Source organism: Hakea prostrata, chromosome 4, assembly GCF_041222555.1.
Source record: "Hakea prostrata isolate BN-2017 chromosome 4, UWA_Hpros_2, whole genome shotgun sequence".
Classification (NCBI taxonomy): domain Eukaryota; kingdom Viridiplantae; phylum Streptophyta; class Magnoliopsida; order Proteales; family Proteaceae; genus Hakea; species Hakea prostrata.
The window spans coordinates 9,036,338-9,052,679 of NC_142603.1; the positions used below are offsets into that span (position 1 = coordinate 9,036,338).

General features: G+C 39.5%; 2 protein-coding genes across 2 annotated transcripts; one reads left to right on the plus strand and one right to left on the minus strand.

The window, feature by feature from the left end:
* The first annotated feature begins 273 nt into the window (after nucleotides 1–273).
* LOC149017645 (uncharacterized) lies at nucleotides 274–4,331 on the plus strand. Its single transcript, XM_089151968.1, has 2 exons — nucleotides 274–3,075; nucleotides 3,305–4,331. Exons 1-2 carry the CDS (start codon nucleotides 450–452, stop codon nucleotides 3,781–3,783), a joined length of 3,105 nt encoding a protein of 1,034 aa, XP_089008094.1. The 5' UTR covers nucleotides 274–449; the 3' UTR covers nucleotides 3,784–4,331.
* Nucleotides 4,332–8,488: 4,157 nt separating this feature from the next.
* On the minus strand, nucleotides 8,489–14,696 carry LOC149017646 (malate dehydrogenase, glyoxysomal). The gene is made up of 9 exons (XM_089151969.1): nucleotides 14,356–14,696; nucleotides 13,966–14,181; nucleotides 13,328–13,642; nucleotides 12,746–12,835; nucleotides 12,567–12,650; nucleotides 9,739–9,774; nucleotides 9,562–9,651; nucleotides 9,376–9,470; nucleotides 8,489–9,226 (listed from the first exon to the last, which is right to left on the minus strand). The coding sequence occupies exons 1-9, from the start codon at nucleotides 14,425–14,427 to the stop codon at nucleotides 9,154–9,156; spliced, it is 1,071 nt and encodes a 356-aa protein (XP_089008095.1). The 5' UTR covers nucleotides 14,428–14,696; the 3' UTR covers nucleotides 8,489–9,153.
* Nucleotides 14,697–16,342: the final 1,646 nt, after the last annotated feature.

The window sequence follows — 16,342 nt, forward strand, 5'->3', positions numbered from 1 at the left end:
TCATTAATGCTCGCCACCTTGTTTGGTTTCTTCCCTTTATCATGGGATACTGTTTCAACGGTCTTGATTGATGGTAAAATCGGCTCATTTTCACTCTCTTCAAACTCCGGGTAAAATCCAAACGGTGGGAAAGGAAAATTTGAGCATCCAAGGAATCCCATCAGGAAAAAGGCAGGCAGGCAAGAAAACATAATGATCCAGCCCCAATAGAAAATAACAATAATAATAAAAAGCTGGCAAGCAGCAGCCAATTCCCAATAAAACCTTGGGAAATAAATAAAAAGAGTAATAAAATTGACTCTTCTGTGAAACACTACTTCGAGAAACCCAGTTGCTCTGCAACTTCTTCTGGGTCTGCTCGCTCTACTCTCACCCTACTCCATCTCTGAATCCTTCCCTCCACCAACTCCTCCTCCGCACCCTTTTCCTTCCTGATTCCTCTTTCATCTATGAAGAAATCAAAGATTCAGGAGAGGTGGGAGAAAATGCGGTTTCTGCTTCTTCTTCTTGTGTTTTATCTTCTAAACAGCCCATCTGTTTCTGGTAAACAATCTCACATTCCTGAATACCGAGCTTTGCTCTCCCTGAAATCCTCCATTTCCGATGGCTCAGATGGTTCTCTGAAGAGCTGGGACGTCTCCACCAGCCATTGCACATGGACTGGAGTTTCCTGCGATGGAAACAGACGAGTTGTTGCTCTTGACATCTCCAACATGAACCTCACCGGAACTCTGTCCTCCGATGTAGGCTACCTTCGCAACCTTGTCAATCTCACCGTCGCTGTTAACTACATCTCTGGTCCTGTCCCTTCAGAGCTTTCTCACATTGCCAACCTTCGACTGTTGAATCTCTCCAACAACATCTTCAATGGTACCTTCCCTTCGCAGCTTTCCAATCTCAAGTACCTTGAGGTTCTTGATTTGTATAACAACAATATGACCGGTGACTTGCCTGTTGCGGTTTCTGAGATGCCCAATCTCCGCCATCTCCACCTTGGTGGTAACTTCTTCGGTGGCAAAATCCCGCCGGAATACGGTCGATGGGAGTTCCTCGAGTATCTGGCGGTTTCTGGTAACGAGCTGGTTGGTAGTATTCCGGCGGAGATCGGAAACCTGACGAAGCTTCAACAGCTTTATATTGGGTACTATAATAGCTATGAAGGTGGTATTCCGCCGGAGATTGGTAATCTTTCCAGTTTGGTTCGAGTTGATATGGCCAACTGTGGGTTGTCAGGTGAGATTCCACCGGAACTCGGGAAGCTGCAGAACTTGGATACCTTGTTTCTTCAGGTTAATGGACTCACGGGTGGACTTACGCCGGAGCTTGGGAATCTGAAGAGCTTGAGATCGATGGATCTCTCCAACAATATACTCACCGGCGAGATTCCAGAAGCTTTTGCAGCGCTGAAGAATTTGACGCTGTTAAACTTGTTTAGGAATAAGTTGTATGGTGAGATCCCCGATTTCATTGGGGATTTGCCGGAGTTGGAAGTGTTGCAGCTTTGGGAGAACAATTTCACTGGTAGTATTCCTGCTGGACTTGGAAAGAATGGTAAGCTTCAGCTTCTCGATTTTTCATCGAACAAGCTCACTGGAAATCTCCCACCGGATCTCTGTTCTGGAAATCACCTTGAAACGCTGATCGCATTGGGGAACTTTCTGTTTGGTCCGATTCCGGAATCGCTGGGGAGATGCGAGTCGCTTAGTCGGATTCGAATGGGTGAGAACTTTCTCAACGGAACCATTCCGAAGGGGCTCTTCGGCCTTCCTAAGCTCGTTCAGGTTGAGTTTCAAGATAACTATCTTGAAGGGCGCTTTCCAGAGAGCGACTCTGTTGCTGTGAATCTGGGGCAAATCAGCCTTTCCAACAACAAGCTCACGGGATCTCTGCCTCCTTCTATAGGTAACTTCTCTGGCGTTCAGAAACTTCTTCTAGATGGTAACATGTTCACCGGTCAAATACCGGCGGAAATTGGAAAGTTGCAGCAGCTATCCAAGGTGGATTTCAGCAACAATAAGTTCTCTGGATCAATAGCACCGGAGATCAGCCAATGCAAGCTGCTGACGTTCGTTGATCTCAGCCACAACGAATTATCCGGTGAGATTTCTCCTGAGATCACCAGATTGCGGATCTTAAACTACCTGAATCTCTCGAGTAATCATCTCGTTGGAAGCATTCCATCGTCAATCTCAACCATGCAAAGCCTGACTTCCGTGGATTTCTCATACAACAACCTTTCTGGTTTGGTTCCTGGGACTGGTCAGTTCAGTTACTTCAACTCCACTTCCTTCGTCGGAAACCCTGAACTCTGTGGACCATACTTGAGGCCCTGCAAATCTGGTGTTGGCGACGGCGATCAACAATCCCATGTGAGAGGCCCTCTCCCTGCTTCGATTAAGCTCCTGTTAGTCATCGGCCTTCTTGTCTGTTCGATAGCATTTGCAGTGGCTGCCATCATCAAAGCTCGGTCTCTGAAGAAGGCTAGCGATTCCAGGGCGTGGAGGCTTACGGCTTTCCAACGTTTGGATTTCACCTCGGATGATGTCCTGGAATGCCTGAAAGAAGACAACATCATAGGCAAGGGAGGTGCAGGTATTGTGTACAAGGGTGCCATGCCTAATGGCGACCATGTCGCCGTGAAAAGGCTGCCGGTGATGAGCAGAGGGTCCTCTCACGATCACGGGTTCAATGCAGAGATACAGACTCTGGGTAGGATTCGACATCGCCACATTGTTAGATTATTGGGGTTCTGTTCCAACCATGAAACCAATCTTCTGGTTTACGAGTATATGCCTAATGGGAGCTTGGGTGAACTTCTGCATGGTAAGAAAGGAGGTCATTTGCACTGGGACACAAGGTATAAGATTGCAGTGGAAGCTGCAAAGGGTCTCTGTTACCTTCACCATGACTGTTCCCCATTGATCCTTCACCGTGATGTGAAATCAAACAATATCCTCCTTGATTCCAACTTTGAAGCTCATGTTGCGGATTTTGGTCTTGCCAAGTTTCTACAGGATTCCGGCACATCAGAGTGCATGTCTGCTATTGCCGGTTCCTATGGTTACATTGCTCCAGGTATTGATACACCTTCCATTTTTAATTCATTTAGTTACTGTTCAAAGAGATCCTTCAAATCAAACCTGAAATCCTTTTATTTCCGCAAACTCTGTTCCAATTATATGCTTGGAGCTACCCTGAAGCTATTCCCATTAAATTATTTATAAATTGTATTCCTTAGATCATGGAGGTTAAAATTCTTTTAGGTTTGGATTGAGAATGATTACAAACTGATGTTGTTTTGCAGAGTATGCCTACACACTGAAGGTTGATGAGAAGAGTGATGTGTACAGCTTTGGGGTGGTTCTGTTGGAATTGGTGAGCGGTAGAAAACCAGTGGGTGAGTTTGGGGATGGAGTAGACATAGTTCAGTGGGTGAGAAAGATGACTGATTCAAACAAGGAAGGAGTTCTAAAAATCCTTGATGCCAGACTCTCATCGGTTCCACTACACGAGGTGATGCATATGTTCTATGTTGCAATGCTCTGCGTGGAAGAACAAGCAGTAGAACGCCCCACAATGAGGGAAGTGGTTCAAATCCTAACAGAGCTGCCCAAGCATCAGAACTCCAAGCTGGAAGACTCAGCAGTGACAGAGACTACCCCACCATCTGCCACTACCACCACCACCACAGAGAGTCCAAGCAGGGCCATTGGAGAAACAAAAGAAGTTCAGCAGCAACAAGGGACACCCAAGTCACCACAACCAGACCTGCTTAGCATCTGATCTGATGACACAAGCAATGTGGGCCATTATAGAATCCAATTTCAGGAAATTGGGGGTTGCCTGTCTTTTGTTTCAAGTAATTTTAAAATTTTAAAATGTAATGGGGGTCATGGGTGGAGTTCTATCTAACTTACTTTGGTAGTGTTTCAAGGTTATTTTCTTGTACAGTTGAGAAAATTGGTGGGTTGGGTGGCTTTCCATGTATTATTCATCATCAGCATGCGCGTTAAGTAATTTGTACTGTCTCTGTTTACTGATGATCACTGCGCATTATTATTACCACCCCACAGCTCTGCAAATCTCTGTTACAATCATGGCGGATGAGGGACTGAAAGAGAGAGAACAGTGATTGTGAGAAATCTGATCTGAACGCAATGGGCATAGACAGATGGATCAGGTCTTGAAATTTGTGTGGACCTGTAGGGTATCGATCTTTGAGTCTATACGAATTGGGAACTGGGAAGACAATCGATTCACGAAGCAACCACACACCTTAAGAAAGAAAGAAAGAAACATTTTTCACTGTTCTATATATGGGTGACAAGTGCGAGGTGGGAAGGCTTCATCTGGACCGTTGGATGCTTCGACCATTGGCTTCAAAAAGTTAGGAATCTCTGTCCATCTTGAATATGAATTTTGGGTAAAGTCACTTTGGAGGTGGTGGGTGACTGATTGGGTTGGTTTATCAAGTAACCATGCACGTGACTTTCCCTTTAAAACCAGATTAAAAATGGAGATTAGATTTGACCATGGAATTAATAATGCAAATTTCTGTTATTTTTAAATCTCTTGTTTATCATTTGCGTTGCTTTAAATTATGCAACACTATCTTGGGTTGGGAGTGGAAGTGAAAGATTATGTTACTTTGGACTTAAGAGTAAAGACTGGTCTAAAGCGAACACATGAGCTGTTGGACTAATCACTGATTAATCTTTCTTACCGACTGCTGATGCAGACTCATTTAATCCAATTTTTAACGTGAAAAGCGATGGATTAATTTAATCCAGAGGTTAGGTGTCAAAAATCTTCTTTTTAAGTGTTCATGCCCTGCTTCTTTTTCTTTCATGATAAAAACACTTTTCAACATATGGTTTTTTTCAACTGATGGTAATTCTATCTTTTGGGTTTTTGTAATTTGAATGAATGACAAAATAGACATTACACATTCAACGAGTTTCATAGTACCATTTATCAATCGAAACCATTTTTAGACTGCTGTTCCTTTGATGAGAACATCATAAAATGATTCTAAGAAAGAATACCATTCATTAAAAAAAGACCATTACCAAACCCATACTTAAACTTGTATTAAACGATACTCACCATCCTGCTGAGCTCAGCTCATACAAGAGAATCAACAGATGAAGAAAGAGGATAAACAGAAAAAAATAAAAATAAAATGAAAAAAAAGGGGAAGAGGATTAAAAAAAATCTAAGAACAGCTTCTTAGTAAATTATCAAACGAATCTTAAATTCTTTCTGATCGAACATGTAACTCCAAGTGATGTGGTCATTTGATGTGTTTCTATTGAGGTTGCACAAGGTGGGTTTATGGAATTTCCTTCAAACCTGAAATGGTTTCTAATATTGACTAGGTAAGTGTTTGGTAAGCTATCGTAGTAGTTCAGTTCTTGTGTTATTAAATTCTATATTCCCAAAAGTAGTTCTTGGCAACCAAACAGAACAAAAAGTTATTTTGGAAACGATGGCATGAATGTGAAAAGCCAGAACAGTGGGTAATGCAACGTCAAGGGAAAAGAATGCGCGGTGACTGGTGAGAAGTTCAAAATCACACCAACAACGCTTCTTGCCTTGGCAGTTGCTAGTCCCCACAAGACCAAACACCAAAACAAACGCATTTTACCCAACTCCGGTCCCCTAATTTATTATTGATTTAAATTGTCTCCAGAAACAAAGAGAACAAAAAACCAAACAGAAACGAACCACAATCCACCAGGACTCCAACGTGGCAGATGTCACCCAGGCCCTAGCTTCCTGCTCCTCCTCTTTTCCTTTTAATCAACTTGAAAATTCCTCCCCAACCCAGCTTCAAAAAATGAAATTTTATTCTGATTTATGAAGAAGAATTTTGTTCCCTGAACCACAACTTCACCTACCATTGAAATCACAGAAGACAGCAATAGAAGAAAAACTGGAGTGAAGTTTTTCTAAAGCTGCTAGATTGCTAGTATTAATGGCAGGCTTCAAAGTCTAACCTCAAGTAAATGAGTGAAAGGATCATATAAAAGCCAGGAGAGAAGTGAAGCACTTCCCACTTTGAATTTATCTGAATTTAAGACCATCTGACCTAGACGAGCAAAGTCCAGTAATTATTAAAGGACTGCTACAGGTGCAGCAGTGATTAATAATAATAATAATAATAATACTATTACTGCTGCTGCTGCTGCGCTGCTGCTGCCACCATATATCTCTCTAAGGATACTTACAGTAACTTGTCTTTATCATTCATTCCTGTCACTATGGATTGATTGATCACTCAGCCACTCAATTCATATCTTGGTTTTTAGTTCTGCCCTTCTCAGCTCTATCTTCTCCCACAGCACACGCACACACACACACACACACACAGCGGGTCCAAGATCCCAACCCCCATAGTGCCAGATGATCAGAGTCTGTGTTTGAAAGAGATTGAGAGGAAGGGTAAAAAGTAGAAATAGGTAAGTGGGTCCAGATTTATGAGGACGAACCGTGATAAATGGTACATAGGACAGTGGAGGGACCCAAAGACAGAGCATTAGCAGATGGATCCAAACCCCCAACACAGAGAGTCCTTGGCGGTGGTGGTAGCTCTTTGTTTAAATGTTGCAAAGCAGACCAACAGCTACAGTAGAAACTCACAGAAACACACGTCTCTATATCTCCTGAGTGTGTGTGTGTGTGACTGACTGTATAGGGATCGAGAGAGGCCTTAGAAGGAACAAATTCAGAGCACAAAAGGGAAGGAGAGAGAAACAGAGAGGGCCCAACTTGGATTCACTCACAGAAGGAACAAATTGTATTGGCCAAAGGGAAGATTGATAGAGGGAAGAGGGGAGGGGATTCAAATCCAAAAGACAAAGGTTAGCTAAAGATGACAAAGCTACTTTATAACAAAAGCAGGAATAGATACAGATAGAGGAGGAAATGGGTCTAATCAACGAAACAGAGTGGAGGAAATAGCAGAAAAAGAGAGTATCCTTTTCAGTTTTGGAAGCAATATAGCAATACATACATATATGTCTAACACAGAGTGCCACCATTGCTATCATAGGTTATTAGATTCCATCTCTCAAATTAACCTCACTATTTTCACTCATACTCGTTCATTCTGCATTTCATGCTCTCAATTTGTATTTGTCTGATAGTACTATTTATGGACCCCTGGGTACAGGGGAATCTAACTTTTGATCTTTGTGAGATCACTCTCTCTCTTATTTCGAACTCTACTCTGATTAAGGGGACAAGGTCGTGCAATGGTGTGGACAGAACAAGTCCCACTCCATGAAGCAAATTGCTTTTGTGATACTCCATATCACAGGCTAGAAAAGCAAGTAAAAGGGTTCAAAATATCTTTCACCTTTCTTTCATACCGATTCCATTTACAGAGAACTTCTCCCTTCATGAATCTTGATACTTATATAGATTAAAGATAGATAAAGGCTCCCTCCCTCCATTGCTTCAAGTACATACATGTTTACCTCTCATTCATTTCTCCATTTAATATTTAACCCTACTTTACCCTTTTCTTCTTCTACTTTCTTTCTCTCAGTTTACATAGAATTTAATAGATGATACACTTTACCTTCATTGGTATTAGATACACATGAAGGTCAAGCCTCATTGAGGTAATGTGGGGGCAACATCCATTTCTTCAGTTCTTAACAGGGAACATCATCTTTTTCCTCCACCCCACCCCAGATTGAGTGTCTCTCTGTTTTCTCTTTTCTGAGAAAGGTTGCTAGATACACCAAAAAAGAAAGAAAGGGTAAACGAATTATAATAAAAAGCATGCATGGGTGTTTGACTTAAGGATGTAATGGATTATCGCAACTAGCTGCTTTAAGAACCTAGAAACAAAACACTGTGACCTTTGGGAAAGGATTAACTTTGTCAAAACCTTACTTTTTTCATGAAAATAAAGGTTTCTCTTTTCCACAATGTCATATAAAAAGGAACCCATAAAGATGAATCAATCATAAAGGCAGGAGTATAGATTGTGGATCTAGATAGTTCATGAATCCAGAATTCCTGCATAAGGAGAAGCATTAATGAAATTAATTTGGTGACAACAACTCTTCATGATTTTATATTCTGAAAGAGGATCCTAGAAAGAACATGCAATTATACAGCAAAGTGACTTAGAAAATATATTTATAAATAAAGAAAAGGGGGAGTGGGGGTAGGAAAAAGGGGGGGGGGGGGGTTGGAAAGTGACTTTACCTGTCTATTTCTTTTTCATTTTCCCTATATCTTTTCCCTTTCCACATTAAGTAGAATTTATGTTTTCTGTCCTCTTCAGTGAAAAAAGATAAGAGTGAAATAATAAAGGTAAGCATTAATATAATGCTCTTCCACATATGGAAAGATGCTGTGGAATCAAGTTTAGCATTAACCGATGTTCCATCCTTTGGATTGGCAACATCCAAGTTGCAGGCCCAACATTAAACGATCCAGACCATGGGAAATGGGCCATGGGCCAATTGGTCAGAGTCTAAACCCAATACACAAGATGGAGTTCTTCAATGTTCATAGGCTAGAATGGCTTTTTAGTCTTTTTGGTCATTGTGAATTTTCAGATTTGTCCTCACTGTTGCCCCTATTGAGTATTATTTTTAGCACCAGAGGAAAGTTTCAATCAGCTGCAAAAGCCATTGCTGAATCAACCGTATTTCCAGCCAATTCAACAGTGAAAAGGAAATGCATTTTTTCAAGAAAAAAACTACTACCATGGTAGTATGGTAACCATTCCAGTGTGTCCAGATTGTTAGAACTGTTTTATGTAACAAAAAGTATTTCAGAAGGCCTGTATCATTGTCTTTGTATAGAAGGGTCAATCTCCTTCTGCCTGAGGAAAACTTTTGCATTCCTTTGTTACCTTTTGAGAGGTCCAGCAGAAACTGTCGGCCTGAGACTCTCATCAGGCCGACAAATTGTCGTTACATGATTATATATTGTTCGTCTGTATCAGCCAAATAAAATGTTACTATCTTTCATAGTCTCATACAAAAATTGATACATTCTCCATCTCAACCGAGGAACAGGAGCTAACCTTTTCTTATTCTGTTTTGTGGGAAGAGTTATTCAGATTTAAGATGCAGCTTACAAGGAAGTGCAAGCATCTCAGAGACAATTGTAATAGTTGATGTTGATCTATTTCCTAACAAAAGAAACCCCTTTCCCTATGCTTTCTGCCAACTCTTTCTTCGCCTTCTCCAAACCAGTCCTAAGGAGAATAGTAAAGATAGATAAAGCAAGTCAAAACAAAGCATTTTTACTTCAAGATTTTCAGTATCAAAATCATAACTGTAAGGCATATTGTATGCAACCATCATAACACACCTCTTATACCCAAAAAAAAAATTCATAACACACCTCTCATATTCATTCAGGGGCCCAAGAGGGAAGATTTCCTCAACACCAGTACGACCAAGTCTTACTTTGGATGCAAAGAAAGGGAGTTCTGTCACCTATTAACATAAAGAAGTAATATTTTAACATTTATCCTAGTTATTTCCTCAATATCTAACCTCCCAAGGAGATTGCAATTGCAAAAATTACCTGAGAAGCCACGAAAGCGCATTCAACAACACCTGCATCTCCTCTCAAGCCGCGTAGGCATGCGTCTGCAAATTTAACAGCAGCATATGCCTGCAATGGTTTTTTAATGTGTTCAGTTGGTTAGCAACTGCGTTTCGTGTGGAAATGCGACAAAATATAAAATAGAGATTTCCTAACCATTGACAATGTTGCAGAACCAGCCCCAGCTTTTGCCTGCAAAGGATGTGAATTATTCCGACTGAAAGATGATTTAGATAAGCAAAATGACAAACTGGAACACAGTTGCAGTCTTAATTACATGTCAAATTCGAAAGAACATTCACTGGTAAACATTTACACTGGTCATAGAAATTAGTAATTGGTTTTGTATGATCTCCATTTTGGACCAGAAGAATAAAGAATCTGAATGTTCCAAAAATAACAAGTTTATAATTAAATCATATAGGTTTTGATGAATATTAGAAACAAGACAAGGATTTAAAAGTCAATTTGTTATGGGGAATTTGTGGGAGAAAGCAGACAGAAAAGGTGTGGGCAAAAGGTAACAGGAACTCAGATACATCTCATCTTGACACTGAAGCATGGTTACAGGCCACCCCTCTCTGCTCAGTATTTTCATCTAGGATATGGCCTACATGAGTTGTGGAGGCAAAAACTTAAATGAGTAGGCATCTCATCCTATAACTCTCATGTTCACTCTATGTTGGACCAAAATTATTAGTGCAATGACAAGTCATAAGCCAGTCATGCAAGGTCATAGTCTTATAGATACTAATGTCAAAGCAAGCAAATCGCTGTGATAAAGAATAAGCAGGCTCAAATTAATAGTGAATCATGTATAAACAAAAATAATAATAATAAATAAAAAATTCTTCTACAAATCCTTTATGAGGCCAATGCTGTTAAAAAAAAAAAATTTGGTGATGCATTCTATTTGAAGATGGAATCTTAAAGAAGTTCCTCCAAAAACTGATCTAGGAAAAACTATTTGAAAAGAGAGATTTAGGATCCTAGGATTTTAAGGAAAATGAAGAGGAACAAAGAACCATAGACTGTCTTGACGAGAAGTAACAACGACGGAAGAAGGCAAATACTCAAAACCAAGTTTATTTCATCCCATCCCCTTCATCCTGTCAGAAACTGGAGCTGCAAAAACAGATGACAAAATTTAAATGAAGGAGACATAGACAAGGACCAAAGACCTTCCATGTTATGTTTGTTCATGTCCCCGGTGAGCCTGACACTAAATTGAGCTCACCTTGGCTTAATACAAAGCCATCTTACAGGCATTGCTGGATTGGTAATGGGGGCTAAACCAACCTACATAAAGTTACAACACAAATCAATCACTCAAATGGTAAAACTTCTATGGGTAATTATACCAGGAGCCTTTTTTATTCCCATGGGAAAAGGTTAATATTCAGTACTTGTTTTGAGATGTCAATGGTTGGACTGGAATTTAAAATACAGAATTTGTAGTAGTATCTGAAGCTATCCAATTTTAGTGATTTTGGGGCATGTTTTAGGTTGTCAGCTTTGTCAGATTCTACTATCAAGTTGTCTTTAAATTCTTTTTCCTCCCCTCCCCAAAACCACTCTCTGAAAGACAAAATTAAGATTGAGTATTATTTTGAACATTTCTAGAATTCAAATTTTCAATGATCAAAACTTTCAATTTTGACCCAGTATTAGCAAGCATTTCAAAGACAAAGGCAATCAGACAGACTTTAATAAGAGAAAGATCTTCAAATTCAACCTTTCTATTAAGAAAATTTTCTGGGAGAGTTATAAGCATAAAATTTCATGCACACAACCTATGAATGAATATCTCTTGGTAAAGTCACTATACAGTAGAACTTACAGTTGAAAACCAGCCAAGTATGGTTACCCTCACCTACAATAAATATGTATTTAAGATAATAGAACTTTCATTTGAGAAAGAATATTTTCCAGTGGATTTATCTGAATTCAAATACCTCTTCCCAATCACCCACCACACCCCTCCCTAACCAAAACCAAAATAAAAGGAACTCATTCATGGTGTAATCCTCAAGACTTAGAAAATTCAGGACCTCCTTTTTCTCTTCTGGTAATAATTTTTTTTCTTCTTTTCATTGAGATGTAGATATCTTTTAAGCTGTATTCAGTATATAAAATTCACCACCCTGTAATTTTCTTATAAACCTCAATTGTTTTGTTAAGTCCAACTCCATGTTGGTTTAGCTCCTGGATATCAAACTAACAATTACTAAATTGATGCAAACTCAACCAATGGCTCACTACATGGATGTATCAGCATAAGATTAACAGGAAAGTATTTTCATTCATCTACTCTGTAGATACATTACCAAAACTCAGTTTCATACATTGTCTTATGACTCAATAGCTAATGGAAGCTCATGATAATTTGGAATCTGTTTAGGGCATGCAATTCCTGATTAAGTAGCTTTGACTCAATTCCACAGAAACATGAAAGCAACAGTGCCACAAAACTGAAGCCAGAGAGAAAATGTCAAACAAGGGAATGATCAATAAGAGTTTCCAGTATAAACAATGGTTAAAATCCATAATATGATAATGCTGATAGGGATGGTGTTATGGTCTCAGTTTCATCCCACATCATTTTAGTTGATATCAAAATAGCCAAGGTTCTTGAAATTTTCCTCATACCATCAGTGGGAAGTTCAGAGAAGATGGATAAGACATCAGCAGAGGCTTCTTGGAATTGCCTCAAACCATTAGTAGGAAGTTCACAGGGCATGGATAGCATAGTAGGTCCATGCATCATTCAACCCTAATGTACCATAAGCCAGTCCATTCAATCAACACTGAGCAAACTGTGATTTCAGTGGATTTTCAGTTCAAGATGATAACTAAGTATTGCACTGCCATCAAACTGTACTGATTCAGAAAAGCTTCGGTTCCTCATTGAACTTCATAGCTAAAAAGTTTTCTATATTACAATACATCATAAACGTCTCAAGAATAAACTTGAATTTTAATACCTCAACAACTTCTGTTCCACCATTCTGAATCCGGTCTGTTAGGTAGTTAACTTCATCTTGGGTGAAAGAGCAAGAAGGTTTAACCTGCACAAATTTATATGAAATTGGGAGCTTGTTTCACCGGGGGGGGGGGAGAAGTAATTATGTATTGGAGAAATAGATATGCTCCAAAGAGTAACCTGCGAGAGAAGGGGCAAAATAGTAACTCCAGCATGGCCCCCAACAACTGGAACATCAACATCCCTGGGATCAATCCCCATAATTTCTGCCTGTAAGAGAAAACCAGATAAATGAACCCAAAGATGTTAACAGTGTAAGGCAACAGTTTCTCATATGCATAACAAGAGGCTTCCAAAACTAGCTTCTTCAGGTTCCAACACTATAACAAGCAATCCATGGTATATAATCTGTCAGATAAAATTGATACATTTTTTTGGCTGCTCATATTGTGATAGTTAAAAACAACTAGTACTGAGGGATTAATGGAAGCACCAAACCAGAATGGTTTGGCAGTTGAAAAGGCTAACTGACACTTTCTAGATAACTGGAAACGGTGTTATGAGAGGGTACTTAAGAGGCAAAATGACAACCCTTTCAATTTTCTTTTTAAATGTCATACATGGAAATGATTATTGTAGAGAGAAATCCACAACCCAAATAACAAACTAAGTTTTGTTACCTTACATAAACTGAATCAAAGAATGGACCTAAAATTTAGAAAACGAAAAAGAGAACAACAGCAAAAGACTGATAGTACATACCACAAAAGTATTGGCCCTCACAACATCAAGCATTGTGACTCCCAGAAGTCGCTTTGGGTCATAGGTACCAGCTTTCTTAAACACCTCTGCCGCAATTGGAACGGTAGAGTTGACAGGATTACTGATCAAGTTGACAACAGCATGAGGACAGCACTTAGCAACCCCTTCACAAAGAGTCTTAACGATTCCAGCATTGATGTTGAAAAGGTCGTCCCTAGTCATCCCTGGCTTCCTTGGAACACCAGCTGGAATTACTACAAGGTCCATCCCTGTAAGAGCATTTTCCAGTTGCTGCGGCCCCAGAAAACCACGTACCTGAAAGCTTCCCAAAATATTAATCTCTGATTGTCAAAATTAGATAGCCACATTACCAGTTCGGAGGTGTTTCAGAAATCTTTATTGTAACATTACTGATTTATAAATTGAAACCCTATTAGAATCCACAGAATCGAAACCCCTCAAGAATTCTATAGAAGTTCAATTTAAGGCACAGCAGCAAAATTTGATTTTGATTTATTTACCCGAACTGTTACGTTAGATAGATATGAATTCCATCATTAAGCAGTAACAGTGACAAAATTTCAAATCTCAGTGGAAATAAATAATAAAAAGCAAGAGAACAAGGAAGGGTAAATTACCACAGCACCAGTGTCCATATGACTGATATCTGCTGTGACACCGGGTGTATTGACGACATCGTAAAGGTGTAAAACTGAAACCAGTGGATTCATCTTCATCAGCATCGCAAGAGGTTGGCCGATACCTCCGGCAGCACCCAAGATTGCGACTTTGAATCCAGATGAACCACCTTTTGCTCTGCAATTCGCGCGCCCCAAAACAGAATTCTCCTCCATCTTTCAACAAAATTTATTGGTAGCATAAACGATTCAAATAAAAATTTGAACGGTATCAACAACCATATATAAATCGAACAAGAAGCTCATAGCCCAACATCCAAATGCACCGAAACAAAGAAATTAAACCCAGAAAATAAAGAAAGGGATCGAGGAAGAGGGGAAGTGTTAAACCTGGAGATTTGTGGGAGAGAGATGAGCAGAGATCCTTGCAATACGTCTGTTAGCTTCTTCGCTTGGCTGCATCTTCCTGGATTGTTGAAGAACCAACTACTAACTCAGAAATGTAATTTCGTGAAATTGGTGGAGCTTCCCTTAATTTGTTCGAATTCGGAAAGCAGGAAGGTCAAGATTTGAAGCAACGGTGACGTGAAGAACTGAAGACACGTATGATATTATGTAATACTATTTTCGGAGAAGTAAAGAAAACTTCTTTATCGATCCATATCCTATTGATTCGGGTCTCTCACAATCGTTGTGCACTTCGAGGTTTTGTTTCGTCGTCACTTGACCATCAACGCTATGGTTTTGTCGTTCATAAAACTCACCTTGAGGTAGTTTCACTTTCATGTATATATTTTCTTGAATTTCTTCCTGAATTTATTTCAACGCTTATATTTTTAACATTTTTCTACCGAAATATCAAGATCTGAGCTCTCCCTTAGTGTTGTCTAACATTCATTGCAAATTTGCTTTAGAATTGGATCCACCATCCAATTGACAAATTGAATTTATGGACAGGCAATATAGCTTCAGCCGCCATTTGAGCAAAATAGTTCCTCAAGAGTAGAGGTTGGTTTTATATTATTATTATTTATTTATTTATTTTTTGGTTAAATAGAAATTGGTAATTTGGTATTTATGATACCCTAAGTTTGGTATTTATTTTTCATCTCGTTGCACAAAAATTTGACTGTGAACCAACTAATTCAATATGATTTCTGAAAAACAAAAAAAAAAGAAGAGTGTGGCCGCCTCATAGGATAGGAAGCCACTCCAATGATTAAGTCAGAATCTGGTAAACACAAATCCTCATGAGGAGGAGTAAATGCTCTACGAAGACGAAAAGAGAATGTCTTCTTGGGTAGTTGCAGACTTGCAGGAGAGTAAATGTACAAAGTTAATGTTCTTGATCCTACCTCAATTCGTGTTGAGTATTGGCTTATATACTAAGCTCATACCTCTGAGGCGGTGAAGACGCACCGTAGCCTTTGGATTTCTTGATCCCAAATGGAAGGGTTGTGATAGATTCAGATGGGTAGCTTGATCAGCAAGCTAAGTGCCCAATTTTTCCGAAGAAGCTTTAAGACAGTTGTACATAATCCCACCAAATCAGATGGTCAGATTCACGTTAACGTGGATGTGACAACTATCTCTTACTTTAGCAAACAAAACTTAAGAGTGATATACTCAAGGAAGCCTTGGGCAAATGAGAAGCTTCATTGCAGGCATTGAGCATTTAATGACTCTCAATACATTCAATGCTGAATTTTAATGCACTGATTGACGTTTGAGAGAAAATACGCAGAATCCTCTTATAACGTTACTTTAGCCGATATGTGACTAGTCGAGCATTTAATGAAAGAGTATCCGAGAAGTCCATCATGACAGCTTGCTGTCACTATGAGGTGCTCTTTTAAGCAAGTATTTTGTTGAGAAGTACCTTATGAATTCTATGAAATGGGACTCAACCAAACTTTTTGGTTTGCTTGGTCCACTTAAGTCCAAGGGTTCAAACCATAATGTTTAATTGTTTATAGTACATCTCAAAACTAGTTTAGTTCCTAGAAAGCCACAAATGCCAATAGATGATAAAAGCTTGGCACAATATTTCTCTGAACAACATTATCACTCCACAAATTACACGCAGGATGGATCTACATGGTCCAGCCCATAAGTAACTCTTTATAACAGCCCATGACAAATTGCTAGAGCCTACCCCACCTCCCCCGATTGAAATCATAAGCCCACAAATTTAGCTACTATTGGATCGGGCCTCCAATTTCTAATAACGAAGCCCAACCCTTTTTTCCCATGTTTGAAGATAACATAGGATCATAGTTAACTTTAAATACACTTTTGGGAGGTGGGCTCTATTCCTAATGTAATCCTCGCCTCTTCTTCCTTCTACGATTTTTTTTCTGAACAGGTGGAACTGTAG

What these genes read in the sequence shown, in the direction of transcription:
- LOC149017646 (XM_089151969.1), bottom strand. Translation starts at nt 14,427, where the DNA reads ATGCAGCCAAGCGAAGAAGCTAACAGACGTATTGCAAGGATCTCTGCT. An exon ending in GCGCTTTCGTGGCTTCTCAG is followed by an intron (nt 9,471 to 9,561) that starts GTAATTTTTGCA and finishes TTATGTTAATAG; the next exon opens with GTGACAGAACTCCCTTTCTT. An exon ending in CCCCTGAATGAATATGAGAG is followed by an intron (nt 9,227 to 9,375) that starts GTGTGTTATGAA and finishes TATTCTCCTTAG; the next exon opens with GACTGGTTTGGAGAAGGCGA.
- LOC149017645 (XM_089151968.1), top strand. Translation starts at nt 450, where the DNA reads ATGAAGAAATCAAAGATTCAGGAGAGGTGGGAGAAAATGCGGTTTCTG. An exon ending in CTATGGTTACATTGCTCCAG is followed by an intron (nt 3,076 to 3,304) that starts GTATTGATACAC and finishes GTTGTTTTGCAG; the next exon opens with AGTATGCCTACACACTGAAG.